Genomic DNA, 13,625 nt, shown 5'->3' on the forward strand with positions numbered 1-13,625 from the left:
ACATTTTCATAAGCTTGTAACAAAAAATTTCTCTATTCATTTAATTTTGGCACTTGCTAGTTTCTTATCTATGGGTAGTTTTAAAAAACTAAATTTTCCCCCTTCAATGTAGTAATATAAGTAAAGATTGAGATGTAAACAAATCGAATAATATATTGACACAGATATATAAAATTAAAATTCTTATGTTTAAATATTAAGAGTTTAAAATATGAGAAAGCTCATCATTTGAAATGTGTGTTTATTTTTGACAGATGGCTTCAGCTGGATTCAACAAAGATCAGTGCATCACTAATGAGTTCGGTATCTCAGTTGCTCAAGAGTTCCAAAAGATCAAGGGCCGAGTTCTAGAAGCTCCGGCACTCGAATACGGAAACAAGAAGATGGTTAGTTGTACTCATTTTTCTCACATTGTACTTAAATACTAGACAAAAAAATTTATTAGTGATGGTCGGATCCGGATATCGGACTACCGGATCCGCCGGATCCAAGCTAGAACCGGCACCGGATCGGATCCAAAAAATTCCGGATCTTGGGCTGGATCCGGTTTTGATGGATCCGATTTTTTCAAATTTTTTCCCGATTTTTTTCCCAACACAAAGCTGTCTGTATCACTGTACAACACCGATTTTTTTACCAACACAAAGCAGTCTGTATCACTGTACAACCCCGATTATTTTACTAACACAAAGCTGTCTGTATCACTGTACAACCCCGATTTGTTTACTAACATAAAGCTGTCTGTATCACTGTACAACCCCGATTTTTTTACTAACATAAAGCTGTCTGTATCACTGTACAAACCCGATTTGTTTACTAAAATAAAGCTGTCTGTATCACTGTACAACCCCGATTTGTTTACTAAAATAAAGCTGTCTGTATCACTGTACAACTCCGATTTGTTTACTAAAATAAAGCTATCTGTATCCATGTAAGAGACCGATTTCCCCCCGATTTGTTTACTAACACAAAGCAGTTTGTATCTCTGTACAGCCCCGATTTTTTTACCAACACAAAGCTGTCTGTATCACTGTACAACCCCGATTTTTTTACCAACACAAAGCAGTCTGTATCACTGTACAACCCCGATTTGTTTACTAACATATAGCTGTATGTTTCACTGTACAACCCCGATTTTTTTACTAACACAAAGCTGTCTGTATCCATGTACAAGACCGTTTTTCCCCCGTCTCTTGATGCAAACAACTTATATGGCTAGGCCATGTCTCAATGTTTGTCTCTAGATGCAAATAACTTACATGGCAAGGCCATGTCTCAGTGTTTGTCTCTAGATACAAATAACTTATATGGCAAGGCCATGACTCAGTGTTTGTCTCTAGATGCAAATAACTTATATGGCTAGGCCATGTCTCGATGTTTGTCTCTAGATGCAAATAACTTATATGGCTAGGCCATGTCTCAATGTTTGTCACTAGATGCAAATAACTTATATGGCAAGGCCATGTCTCGATGTTTGTCTCTAGATGCAAACAACTTATATGGCTAGGCCATGTCTCAATGTTTGTCTCTAGATGCAAATAACTTACAAGGCAAGGCCATGACTCGGTGTTTGTCTCTAGATGCAAATGACTTATATGGCAAGGCCATGTCTCGATGTTTGTCTCTAGATGCAAATAACTTATATGGCAAGGCCATGACTCAGTGTTTGTCTCTAGATGCAAATAACTTATATGGCTAGGCCATGTCTCGATGTTTGTCTCTAGATGCAAATAACTTATATGGCTAGGCCATGTCTCGATGTTTGTCTCTAGATCTAGATGCAAATAACTTGTATGGCTAGGCCATGTCTCGATGTTTATCTCTAGATGCAAATAACTTATATATGGCTAGGCCATGTCTCGATGTTTTATATGCAAATACTTTAAATGGCAAGGCCATGACTCAGTGTTTGTCTCTTGATGCAAATAACTTATATGGCAAGGCCATGTCTCAGTGTATAAGATATATTACCCTTTAAACATTACCGATTTAATTTTAAACAGTATGATTTAATTTGGCATTCTGTTAATTACGTTTTTTTTAACCCGCCCTTATGACAGTGTGTATCTGGATCCGGATCCGAAGATCCGAAGATCCGGATCCGATTTTTTCAAGATCCGGATCCGGTACCGACATTTTCTTGGATCCGCCCATCACTAAAATTTATATTTCAATATATTATGAAATAATTTTATTGTTTGTAGTAAACTATAGTATAGGGTGTGAGAAGCAGCCAAACTTTTCAATTTGATGCAACAATTTGATCTAATGAATTTTTAATTTTAATTGATGCATTTCGATTTGAAGCAACACAGGCTTGTTTTATTCATACAAGTGAAGTAACATTTGTGATCTACTCACTTTTTTATATGGTATTTGACTTTATGGCTTTAAGATGAAAAATATTTATTTTCAATCATAGAAGAGCCTGTATTGCTCGTAAAGTCAGTGGATGCTTGCCTATTTCATAATGTTGTACATCATCATATTGTTAAGCATGTTACCCATTCATATTATTGATTTTACAATTAATTTATTTGGTGGGAACAAATAAAAACTAGAGGTATGCAACAGCAACCCTAGGTACTTGTTAAACTTATGTTATTTTATTAGATTTAGGTCAAAATTGCATCAGGGAAATATGAAAATTTACTTAGGCTGCTGGTTGTAATAGATTCTGTGTTGTATTCATCAACAATAACACTTTAAAGTAAAAAAAAAAATCAGTTTGAGATTTAATATTAAAAATCCCTGGTTTTCATCACTAATGTCTGCAGCAGTGATAATGTACTTCCAAAAACTATTATCAAATATGATATAATAAACAAAAATGGGTGCATAGACATATTTCATGCACAAGAAAATACTAACAAGATAAAACTTTTTCAATAGTATGTTTTGACCTGATATTTTAAATAGATAACCTGACTTAGCCTGTGGTATGTTGGCAGGTAAGGTCTAGGGCAGGCGTGTGGAGGGCAGAACAATTCATGAAGCCCATGAACCTGGAGAGATGGGTTGTGATTACATTGTGTCGCCGGGGAGATGAACCTTCACTGAGGTAACCTTTTCATCAGGGCACAGAAAAAGTCAGTATGGTGCGGTTCCGTCCTAATTACCGCCATCGGTTCGGTGCAGCATTACAACAAATTCGGTCTGGTACAGCCTGGGCCTAATGTTGTTTTACCGTAGTTGGAATAAAAATACCAGTTGTGTTGTGTTAAATTATCTTGTCAAATTATTTATTAAAACATGTTTAGTTCCTAAAAATGCTTAACCTAATTTTAAAACCATCATGGCTATGAGTTATCTTAAATTGAAATATGTAAGGCATTTTCTTAATTGTGTTTCTTTCTTGGCACAATCCTGTTTGGGGTAAAAGATTTTAAGCATGTGTGGTACCTTAATCGGGGCTGGTTCTAGACAATTTTCTAGCGTACTAAACAACTTTCCGCTCCCCCTCCCCCTCATAAACTTGTATGGTGGTAAGGATAATTTATCAAGTAGTGGGAGTATGCGCTAGGGTCCCACCTCACGAAGCATAGAATAGAAAAAAACACTTGATTCTTTTAGGGACCGTTGCAACTTACTCAGCTTATAGACGAGTCTTTGTTTCCTCTCGCTCCTAACAAAGCCTGCAGCTTCCGTCTAAAGTGACTCGTTTCTCCAAGTCACTGTTTCCCGCAGACAATTCATTGCACCTTAGTATATACTTTGATAGATAGTGAATGAATGGCTGCTGAAGGTACGGTACTAGTTTTAACCATAGACAAATAGAATAATAATAGACCGTCAGCTGTGCTGCGGTTAGAATAAGTTCTGGCGTCCATCGCTAGGTTTGCCGTGTAGGTCGCATTCGGCTCCTGCAGCGGTGTACGCTGTAACTACACGGCACTCCTAGCGGTGGGCGCCGGAACCTTCCTTTGACAGTCTATATTTATTCTACTTGTCTATGTTTTAACTAGTTTTTTATTTAGTTTAAGTGAGTTTTTATACAAACTGAGCATTTTTTTATATTTTCCAGAAACTTTGCTCGTACAATGATTCAGCAGGGCCGAACACTTGGCATGAACATTGCTGAGCCGTTCAAGTACGTAGTTCTTTCAAACATTGAGAACCTCAATCGAGTGAACGGCGATCAGTTAAAGCGTATCATCGGGCCTCACTTCCAAACATACAAGAAGGAAGGAGCTCAGTTGGTGGTGGTGATCATACCTGATCAGCCAAAGGAAACGTACAGTGAGTTAACAAAAAATAGATTCATTGCTATTTTATATCTTAGTTCGATATGTATCAATTTCTGTTAAAGAAATTAATTATAAATCAGTAAAAAATGGTGTGGACTTCATTGACCTTTATCACTGTTTTAAAGTTTCTAAATATAGCACTATACATTACATTTAGATTTTTTTTTATTTTATTTATTTACACTAACTTTTTGTCGTAAAATCAAGTGTTATTTAAATAACGAATAAATATGGCTCATTTATGGAAATATATTAGTAAAAATCCAATCAGACAGATCAAATTTGCTTAGTCTGTTGGTTTGCTTCAGAGGGGTATTCTTAATGAGTTAAATGTTAAAAAGAAATGTACAGATAACACACTCTTAAAAAAAATCTTACTATTCTGTAGTTTTCCCCTCCAAATAAATTACTAAATTAGTTGAATGATATGTGGTGTATGTCTTCAAACTTTATAATCTGGTGTTTTTATCTAAGGCAAGGTTAAACTGACGGCTGAGATAGACACAGGCCTGCTTACACAGTGTATCAAGGAAAGAACCTTTCAAAAAATGAATCCAGCTACTGCAGGGAATATTCTCCTCAAGATCAATGCCAAACTCAATGGCATCAATCATTCAGTTGACAGGAACAGATGGTACGTAATATCCTTTTCCTGAACTTTTTGAACTCCATAGATAAAAACTAGTTTTTGATAATCATACACACATGGTAAGGATAAGAAGTAGTGAAATAGCTGAATTGAGGTGTCTCGGAAGAATTTACCCTTCCAAGTTCCATCTCTTCCACAGACAGTTTAACACCTTAGACTGGTCAGTGAGACATTGCCTTTGTCCAAGCCAAATCAGACTCCAGCACTGGTTAACTTAGGCCCGTAGCAAAGTGCTTTAGAACTGACTTCACATTTGCAGCACACGTTAGGTGAAACTTTCTGTTGTTTTTGTTGACCTTACCTCCCATAGATAGTTGTAACTGAAAGTTTGGCCATTTTAGTTATGTGTCTGTTATATTGGAGCTCTAAGGGTTAATTACTCTGTTCCTTAGTAACACGAAACCGTTTAGACTTCCTTAATATTCAACTTGTTTGTCAGCAATTTTTTTAACCATCACAGGATCGAGGATCATGGGGATTTAGTAGTTATCCTCATGCGGCTAATTATTGATTCAAAGTCAAATTAATTTCCTCTATATGTCACTTGATTTCAGAAAACCCATTCATTTTACTTTATAAGAAGAATAGTATCGTTACATTCACATGGTTTCAACTCATGATAATATAACAATAGCAATTCAAATTTTACAAATTTCCATCTATTTTCTAAATATTTTGTCGATTGTAAAGTGTTTTTATTTCTTTTAAAATTATTTATGATAATGCATTTGAAGTTAGTTTATTTCTATTGAACAGTTTTAATGAAATTTCATCCATCATAGGTGTATTTTTATTATCTCACATTTTTAGAAATTATGAGGAACTAGCATTTATAAGTGTATTTATTTTCAGTATCTCACATTTTTTATGGAAATAAAAGGTGCTAGCATTTATTTTAAACTCAGTTTCCTAGGTGGCTCATAGCATAAAATTTTGTTTTGGAAAGAACAATAATTATTGTGAAAAGTCAACTATTTTTACAAAATCCTTATTCAATCAAAAATCTCAGACTCGCACTTCTCCATATATTTCCTTGATATGTTTACATTGATTTCATACAGTAGTTCTAAGGACTGAGATTTCCATTGTAATATCTGTTTTTCACAGCCCTATAATCATGAGAGAGCCGACAATGTTGGTAGGGGCTGATGTCACTCACCCCTCCCCAGACCAGACCAACATCCCTTCAGTGGCTGCGGTGAGTGTGTCATCATACTGAGAGTGTTAAGATGGTGGTTCGCAAAGAGGTTGCAATTTTTTGGGGTCTGGGGTATACCGATAAAGTACGGTACGGTTCTGGCCTAATTTACCGTTGTCGGTTCGGTACAATTTCGGTTCAGTACAGCGTATAAAATGAGATGTGCGAGTACTCGAGATTTCAAGTTCAAGTCGAGTACGGCCTTGAAACTCGAGCTTATCTTTGAACTCGGCAGTTTCAAGTCGAGTTTGGCTTAAAACTTTTAAAAACTGTTAAAAAAAGTTTAAAGAAAAAGTCAGAATAGAATCACTTGAAAGGCAAAACAGTAGGAGGGTGGGAGGGGTTGAGCGATGACCTTGAAAGGAGCAGAGGGGGCACTGTGAGTGGAGTAGTGCAGGGAGAAGGGGAGGGCGCAACCTTGGATCTATATTTAGATTTTCACCACTGCACTTGAGGGCTGATGAGGATTCCAATAGCAGGACAATGATACAAAGTTGTATTTCAGGAATCCTTTGTCCTGTAGTAGATTGAAGTAGAGTTGAATAGAGTTTGAAGTAGATTTAGGTCCTTTAATTGTTTTTATTTTACTAGTAGGTACAATTGAGGGTGGTTTTTTGCGACAATTTTTGACCTAATTTCTCACCTGAGAAACCTGGAGTTTCCCTTGAATTTCATTTTTAGGGGACGCTGAACACCATGACAAAACCATCGCTGGTCTTGTGATATTTGTTCTTGTTGTTTCAATAGTTTTCTTTTCTACGTCTTATGCACTATTATATTTTGCGTTCTTTGACCAATGAATCTCATAATTAATTACTCTTGAGTGACTGTGTATCTGTAAGCGCACTCACTAGTTACAACCTCTCAGGTGGCTGCCAGCCATGATCCCAGAGCCTTCATGTACAACATGATCTGGAAACTTCAACCTCCCCGTGTGGAAATCATCCAGGAACTGGAGGAAATCATGAAGAAACAGCTCATGTTTTTCTACAAGAAGACTGGTCATAAACCGGTCAAGATCGTCTTCTACAGGGATGGAGTCAGCGAAGGACAGTTTAATCAGGTAATCAAATGATTTAGCTTGTAAATAAGTATAATCATATACTGTAGAATAAGCAATAATCAATGTAAAAAAATGATAGATATTTTTCTTTTTGAATTGGAGATTATTAAGGTTCTTTGAACACTTTCATAGGGTACTAGTGGCACTAATAAGTTTTCCTACAGTTACCTAACAATGTACATGTTCTCTCACTGATTTGAGAAAGCAAAGTGGCCAATCCACTCATCAGTGAGACAATGTTAACATTGTCTCACTCTAATTACTTTGTCTCACTCCAGATTTGCAACGTGAAGGCACGAAATAGTGAGCGCGTAACATGCAGGCAACGTCGTATGCGCGCGAAGTACGTTGGCAGCACTGGCTGTAAATCAGCTGGTCAGCTGTTGTACTGTTGTATTTGTCACTTCACATTAAATGTTATATTAAAAGTTCACTTCTGTGTAAAAATAGGTTATGTTTCTTCACCAATTTATTTGTTTTATGGTAACTGTAGGAAAAGTATAATGTGCAACTCGAGTTCAAAGTACAATTGCCTCACTCGAGAAACCATTCCTCACTCGCCTACGGCTCGTGAGTAAGGATATCTCTCGAGTGAGTAAATTGCTCACTTTTCTCACTAGTTGCACAAATAACTATTGTTTTAATTTTTTATTCAACGTGTTAATCTGGGAATTTTTTTAAAATTCAGAATTCTGGAAGTGTTCTTGATTTTTATTATCATGGCTTTGCAGGGCACTCTAAAACTTACAATTAATTGTTGATCTCTTAGCTTTGAATATGTAAAAAGTAGACATCCCTCCCTATTTCCATTTAAATTGTAACAAGTTTTTTAGAATAAAAATCTAATTTTGACAGAATGAAGTTTAAGCTACAGACTACACTAGTATCCAAAACATGATGCTCATAGACTGCACAACAGTGTACTTAAATATACATCATGGCACGGTGGTTTTTTTTTTATCTTTGATTGGATTTGTCAAGGTTCTGTCAGCCGAGATGTCTGCGATCAGGAGAGCTTGTCAGAGCTTGAGTTCCGACTACAAGCCAGCCGTGTTGTTCCTGGTGGTGCAGAAGCGCCATCACACAAGATTCTTCCCCACTCGCCCGGAAGATGAGGACGGGAAGAACAAGAATGTGCCTCCTGGCACCATTGTGGATACGATGATCACACATCCGAAGGAGATGGACTTTTACTTGGTCAGCCATGCTAGTCTGCAGGTATAGTGGCTTCACTATAAGAAACTGAACTAATACTTGTGCCATTATATTTTAAAAATTAAAATCAATCCAAAATATGAAAATCATTTTAGAACAATCTTTTTCAACAACTGATTTTCAGGCAGTGGTTTGAACCTAGATCACTCTAAAGCACACATGGTTCAATACGGTTAAAAATAAAAATATCATACTTGTGTGATCACAAGAATAAAGCCTATTATATTGTAATAGTATATCTCATTACTAGGACCGAAAGTGGCATTTTCCGGTGCACGCTCAAGTTTTTGTGTGAGGCGAAGCCGAACACAGGGAACTCCAATGTCACGGAGGACGGGAAAAATGGAGCAAGTGCCGGATAATAACTTTCGGTTCGAGTTATGAACGATACTTTTCATCACGACGCAAAAATACACTAACACAGAATAGCAGTTATATTACAACTATTGTATTTCTCAATTAATTTGATTGAACATCAAAATAAAATCTTCTAAAAGGAAACCTACGTATATTGTTGATTAATTTGTAAAACATAAAAATAAGAGAAACTATTCTTAAGGAAACCTACGTATATTTCTCAATAAATTAGGTTTAAACATCAAAATAAAAGAATAAAACAACTTTTAACATTACCAACAGCTGATTCAAATCGTTAAATTGAACCGAGACAAAACACTACCGTGCGTAGTGAATAAATGGAGAACTAACTGAGAGCGAGGAAAAATCAGCTGATCGATTTTCCCTCGCCCTAAATTAAAGCTTGGAAAACGACTACTTTCATTGATGTCAGCTGCTATCGAAAATAGTTACTTTCGTTACGGAGCGATGAAAAATATTATTCTCAACCCTATTTTGTTATCTCTTTTAATTAAATTATTGTAGTAAATAAGTACAACTGAGCACCCTGAATATTTTATCAGCAGCCCTATTACGTGAACACCTGAATTAAAACATAAATGACTCTTTTAATTAATATCATTGTGTCTTTATTCAGTAATTTTATTATCATTAACAGAATGTACTAAGATGAGGTAGTAGAATTATGTTTCTTGTTTTGTATTTCCCGTCTTGTTTTCCTATTTACTCTAATCAATTATTCCTAATGTATATCTAGACTTCTGTTTCCTTCAAAACCCCGATTGGTAAAAGTTAATAGTTAAGGATCAGCAGAGTCCTACAGGATGAATTGATTAAGAATGATTTCTTTAGGGTACCAGCCGACCCACCAAGTACCATAAACTTTACGATGACATAGACATTGGAGAGGACGACTTGGAGGAGTTGACATACTATTTGTGCCACTTGTTCTCTCGTTGCACTCGCTCTGTCAGCTACCCGGCACCGACATACTACGCCCATCTGGCAGCAGCTCGGGGCAGAGTCTACTTGGAGGGGTAAGTCTGCAAAAGTCATTGTATTAGCAAGTTTCACATCAAAGAAACTATGTGTACAGACTGTGTGTCTACCATTGGTTGGTGTTCACCCCTCCTCTTCAGAAAATACAAGTTTAAAGAACTAACTAAGCTTTGTAAGGTTAGTTATGTTTAAAGAAAGACTCTAGATCAGGTTGTGATTTTTATAACAAATAATAGCTAACTTGCATTGTGAGAGGGGGGGACTCGTGGTTCAAGCATGTCAACCGAAGCTTATTGTGCATCCCCACAGTCTTAGTAACTTAGCTTAGACAAGTCTAGGTAGGCCATAGTACCTAAGACACAAACACAATATTTCCCCACCTGGGGGAATTGGTCACGTGTAAAAAGTAGTCGTGATTGATAAAACTACTATAAGCCCACATTGTTATTAAAATATCTTTGTCTTTATTACCTTGTCACCACTGTATGTTTCGCTACAGTAATATTGACATTATTCTTTTTTCAACTGTTAGACACATTTGACAAGTTTGAATTTATTACCTTGGTGGACTAATACATCAATATTGGTAACAACTGGTTGTATACAATTGTAAAAAAAAAATAGAAACCATTTTGAGAGATAGCGTAAATTATATTTTAACTAGTTATAGTTTGCAAGAGGTACAGTCCTACTAAAGAAGCTACAATATACTGTTATATCGTTCAGTATAACAATAGAGTTCATTACACAGGCCACAAGTGGTGAAATATACTATTTTTATTACAATTTCATAGATAGTATTTGTGTTATTATTTGTCAAGTTTCTCATGTAGGCCGACTTGTTTTTTGTTTGATTAATTGTTTTACTGATTTCAGGGCTGGCATCAACCTCACAAACCTTAAACAGGAGATGAACACCCGAACAATTCAAGAGGTTATCGTCAACGACTCTCCCATGTTTTTTGTGTAAATTGTTGTCATTACATTACTGAAAAAATTCTGTTGTTTCAGCCTTGCATTGTCTATATTGTTCTATATGGGATGGGATCGATTAACCATTTATTGCTTAGGATCTGTAATTTATTTGAAAAGATCTTTGGATGTACTGCAGTTCATATAGCCAACCTGCATTTACAATCTTTAATGTAATCAAGAATCCTTTTTATATTATTCGTTTGTAAGTTTTCATGTAGTACCAATTAATTTTGTTTTTCAAGCAGCAACATCTATGTTTTCCCCCTTTGATTTTACCATTTCTTAGTCTTACTAATAATTTGTTGTTTATGAAGTAATCATCTTTTGAGCTAGTGCAATTCATATAGCAACCTGCATTACCAATTAGTTTAATATTTATTCATCCAAGTACCAATTCATCTTGTTTTTCAAGAAGCAACATACGTTTTGGTTTGAATTTGAATTTGGTTCAAGTTTAGTTACTAATGATGAAATATGGTAATTGAAATGATTTTGTACAATTGAAACATATTGTGTGTAAAGAAAGATGTAGTTTATATTCAGATATTTATTAATACATTTTATAAACCAATTGTTTTCATTTCCTTTTCCTGTGGTCTTGGTAATGTATAGTAATAAAGATAAATAAATAAATTTGACTATGACTAATGTATAGTGGTGCAATCATTAAGTTTAGTGTGGGGGAACGTTGTCTAACTTTTACTGCAAACCCTCATTGCTGTAAAAATTACGGTTCATAAGTAACTTTTTGTTATTTTCTCTACCTAATGCAATAGTTACTCCCACCGCATACCGACGATAAAGGTTGTTGACAAGCAAATGGGAGAAAGTATGTGTTAAATTGTTAATACCGTTTATTTGAACTCATTATCATTTATGACATTATAGAAATAACATATTATTGTCAAACGTATGTTTTTGATAATTGGGAAGAATATTTTATTTTGTTGTGCAGAAAAAAAAATACTTTTGTGTTGAATTTTATAATAAAATGTCTTTTAGAAGTTTATTTTCAAGGAGGAAATTTAGACAAGATTTGGAAATGAATGCCATAAAGCTGGAAGATTGTGGATGGGGTGTTACTTTAATATATCGGTTATACATTTGGAAAGGTAAAACGATTATGATACACTACTTGAACCAGCTGTTCCTGATCATTGGGCTTTAAATTAATGATCCTGATTGATGAACTAGCTAGTTTTAGTCAGCAACAAAGCTATACAGATTGTCTCACTCCATTCTACACTCATCCTTCACTCAATAGTCATAATATTTGGGTTAAAATATGCACCTATTGGGCATCCCCATCTCAAATAATTGATCATTAATAATAATTTAGCTAAAACTCTAAGAAATAATTTGAATATTATTAAATCAGCAAAAATGTTGTGTCAGATTAACTACAAATTACAAAACCTGGCGAATGTTGTGCAATTCTCTACATAAACCATACAAAAAATTAAAGTGCATCAAGCAGTCTTAAAATACCAAAAAGGCTGGCCAGTGATGTATGTGGTCTGCCTTTCAAGCTACAGTCAACTTGTAGTTTTGTACACTACACTAACTAGGTCCAGGTTTGGATAAATAAAACAGGTTATACAGTTGCAATGACTTTATTTCCAACCCAAATAATTATCAATACACAAAATCAGCTACTGAATTTAATTCAAAGATAAATCAACTGAATGTAAAGCTACGTAATATACAAACACCTGATTACATCCATTTGTACATCAGCTACACACGAAACATACAAAGGATTAATTCTACAAGGCAATAACTGTTCTGTTGTACAAAATAGTGTTTAGAATTGAGCTTATTCGAGTAGGTTACTGCACGTCACACTGTTTACAATATAAAATCAGTGTACCAAAAATCAAGAATAGCGAGTGCCAAAGCATCAAAAGCTTAGTTATTTGTTACATTTTATGATATAAATAAGTTACGATCTAGGCATAGTAAGTCTAAGTATATTGTTTCTTTCTACCTTCATAGTGACAGAGTCATTCTTTCCGAGTGAGATCGAGAGAGTGGTGGCTAGAGGCGAAAAAGCTTAAGACTAATACCAAATGTTATATCTTAAAACTAACTTTATAAATCTACCACTACAATTATACATAACTTAAAACTAGCATTGAAATAATAAAAGTTATACAATTAAATAAAATGAAACAATATTATATTGAGTTACTAAAGCTAAGAAAGGGAACCTGTTTGACAGGGTGAGAAGATTAAAGATTGGCAGAAGGCAATAAATAGTATACACATTTTTAAGTATGTTTGTTCCTGCTATCATAGTGTGAAATATCACTTTAGTGTAACTTAAATAAAAAGGAGGCGGGTGAAAGCCATAAATTTAGTGTAGTTTTTACTTTGATGCTTAGAAATCTGCTATTCCTTCTACAATAAAAAATAAAATGTCTAACTCTAACCAAAAGAGTAGGCTGCATAAAAAATTGCTAAGGAGAAATTAAAGTTAAGACACTATTTGAAGTTGTCAGTCTCAAACAATCTTAAGATTTAGAAAGGAAGTACAGAGAAGCAATAGCAACCCATGAAAAATCTAAATTAACAAAAATACAATACACTCAATACAATACCTACAGTATAAATCTAAAAATATAAAAAATTATACAATTATATTTTTTGCATTTATCATTAGTTAGAATAATGGTTACGGTAGTACAATAATTTAATCACTGACATCAGTTATGAAAGTTTGAGTAGAAAATTATCAGCCTTGGTACATATGTATTAGTTATTATTTTTAGTATAAATAGAACAACCAATTGAAACGAAACAAAGGTTATTTATTTAGGCCTTAACATGAAACACTATTCTACAATTATTTATTTAGGCTATTAATAATTTAATAGCTACTTTTAGTGTTGAAATTTCACTTAGGAAATAAAACATCACAAG

At 34.8% G+C, this 13,625-nt stretch overlaps 1 protein-coding gene across 4 annotated transcripts in view; it reads left to right on the top strand.

The window, feature by feature from the left end:
* LOC128987929 (protein argonaute-2-like) overlaps positions 1-11,268 on the top strand; it is a 48,522-nt gene extending 37,254 nt beyond the window's left edge. For all 4 annotated transcript variants that reach the window (XM_054409031.1, XM_054409033.1, XM_054409034.1 and 1 more), the window contains 9 exons: positions 255-386; positions 2,952-3,061; positions 4,025-4,239; positions 4,722-4,881; positions 6,004-6,094; positions 6,963-7,157; positions 8,139-8,375; positions 9,582-9,766; positions 10,605-11,268. In XM_054409031.1, coding sequence (XP_054265006.1) covers positions 255-386; positions 2,952-3,061; positions 4,025-4,239; positions 4,722-4,881; positions 6,004-6,094; positions 6,963-7,157; positions 8,139-8,375; positions 9,582-9,766; positions 10,605-10,698 — 1,419 coding nt within the window. In that variant the 3' untranslated portion in view covers positions 10,699-11,268. The remainder of the gene's footprint in view (positions 1-254; positions 387-2,951; positions 3,062-4,024; positions 4,240-4,721; positions 4,882-6,003; positions 6,095-6,962; positions 7,158-8,138; positions 8,376-9,581; positions 9,767-10,604) is intronic.
* The last annotated feature ends 2,357 nt before the right edge of the window (positions 11,269-13,625 follow it).

The sequence above is a fragment of the Macrosteles quadrilineatus genome, unplaced genomic scaffold (assembly GCF_028750875.1).
Source record: "Macrosteles quadrilineatus isolate MER2022 unplaced genomic scaffold, UCM_ALF_1.0 Scaffold_2__2_contigs__length_208266976, whole genome shotgun sequence".
NCBI lineage: Eukaryota > Metazoa > Arthropoda > Insecta > Hemiptera > Cicadellidae > Macrosteles > Macrosteles quadrilineatus.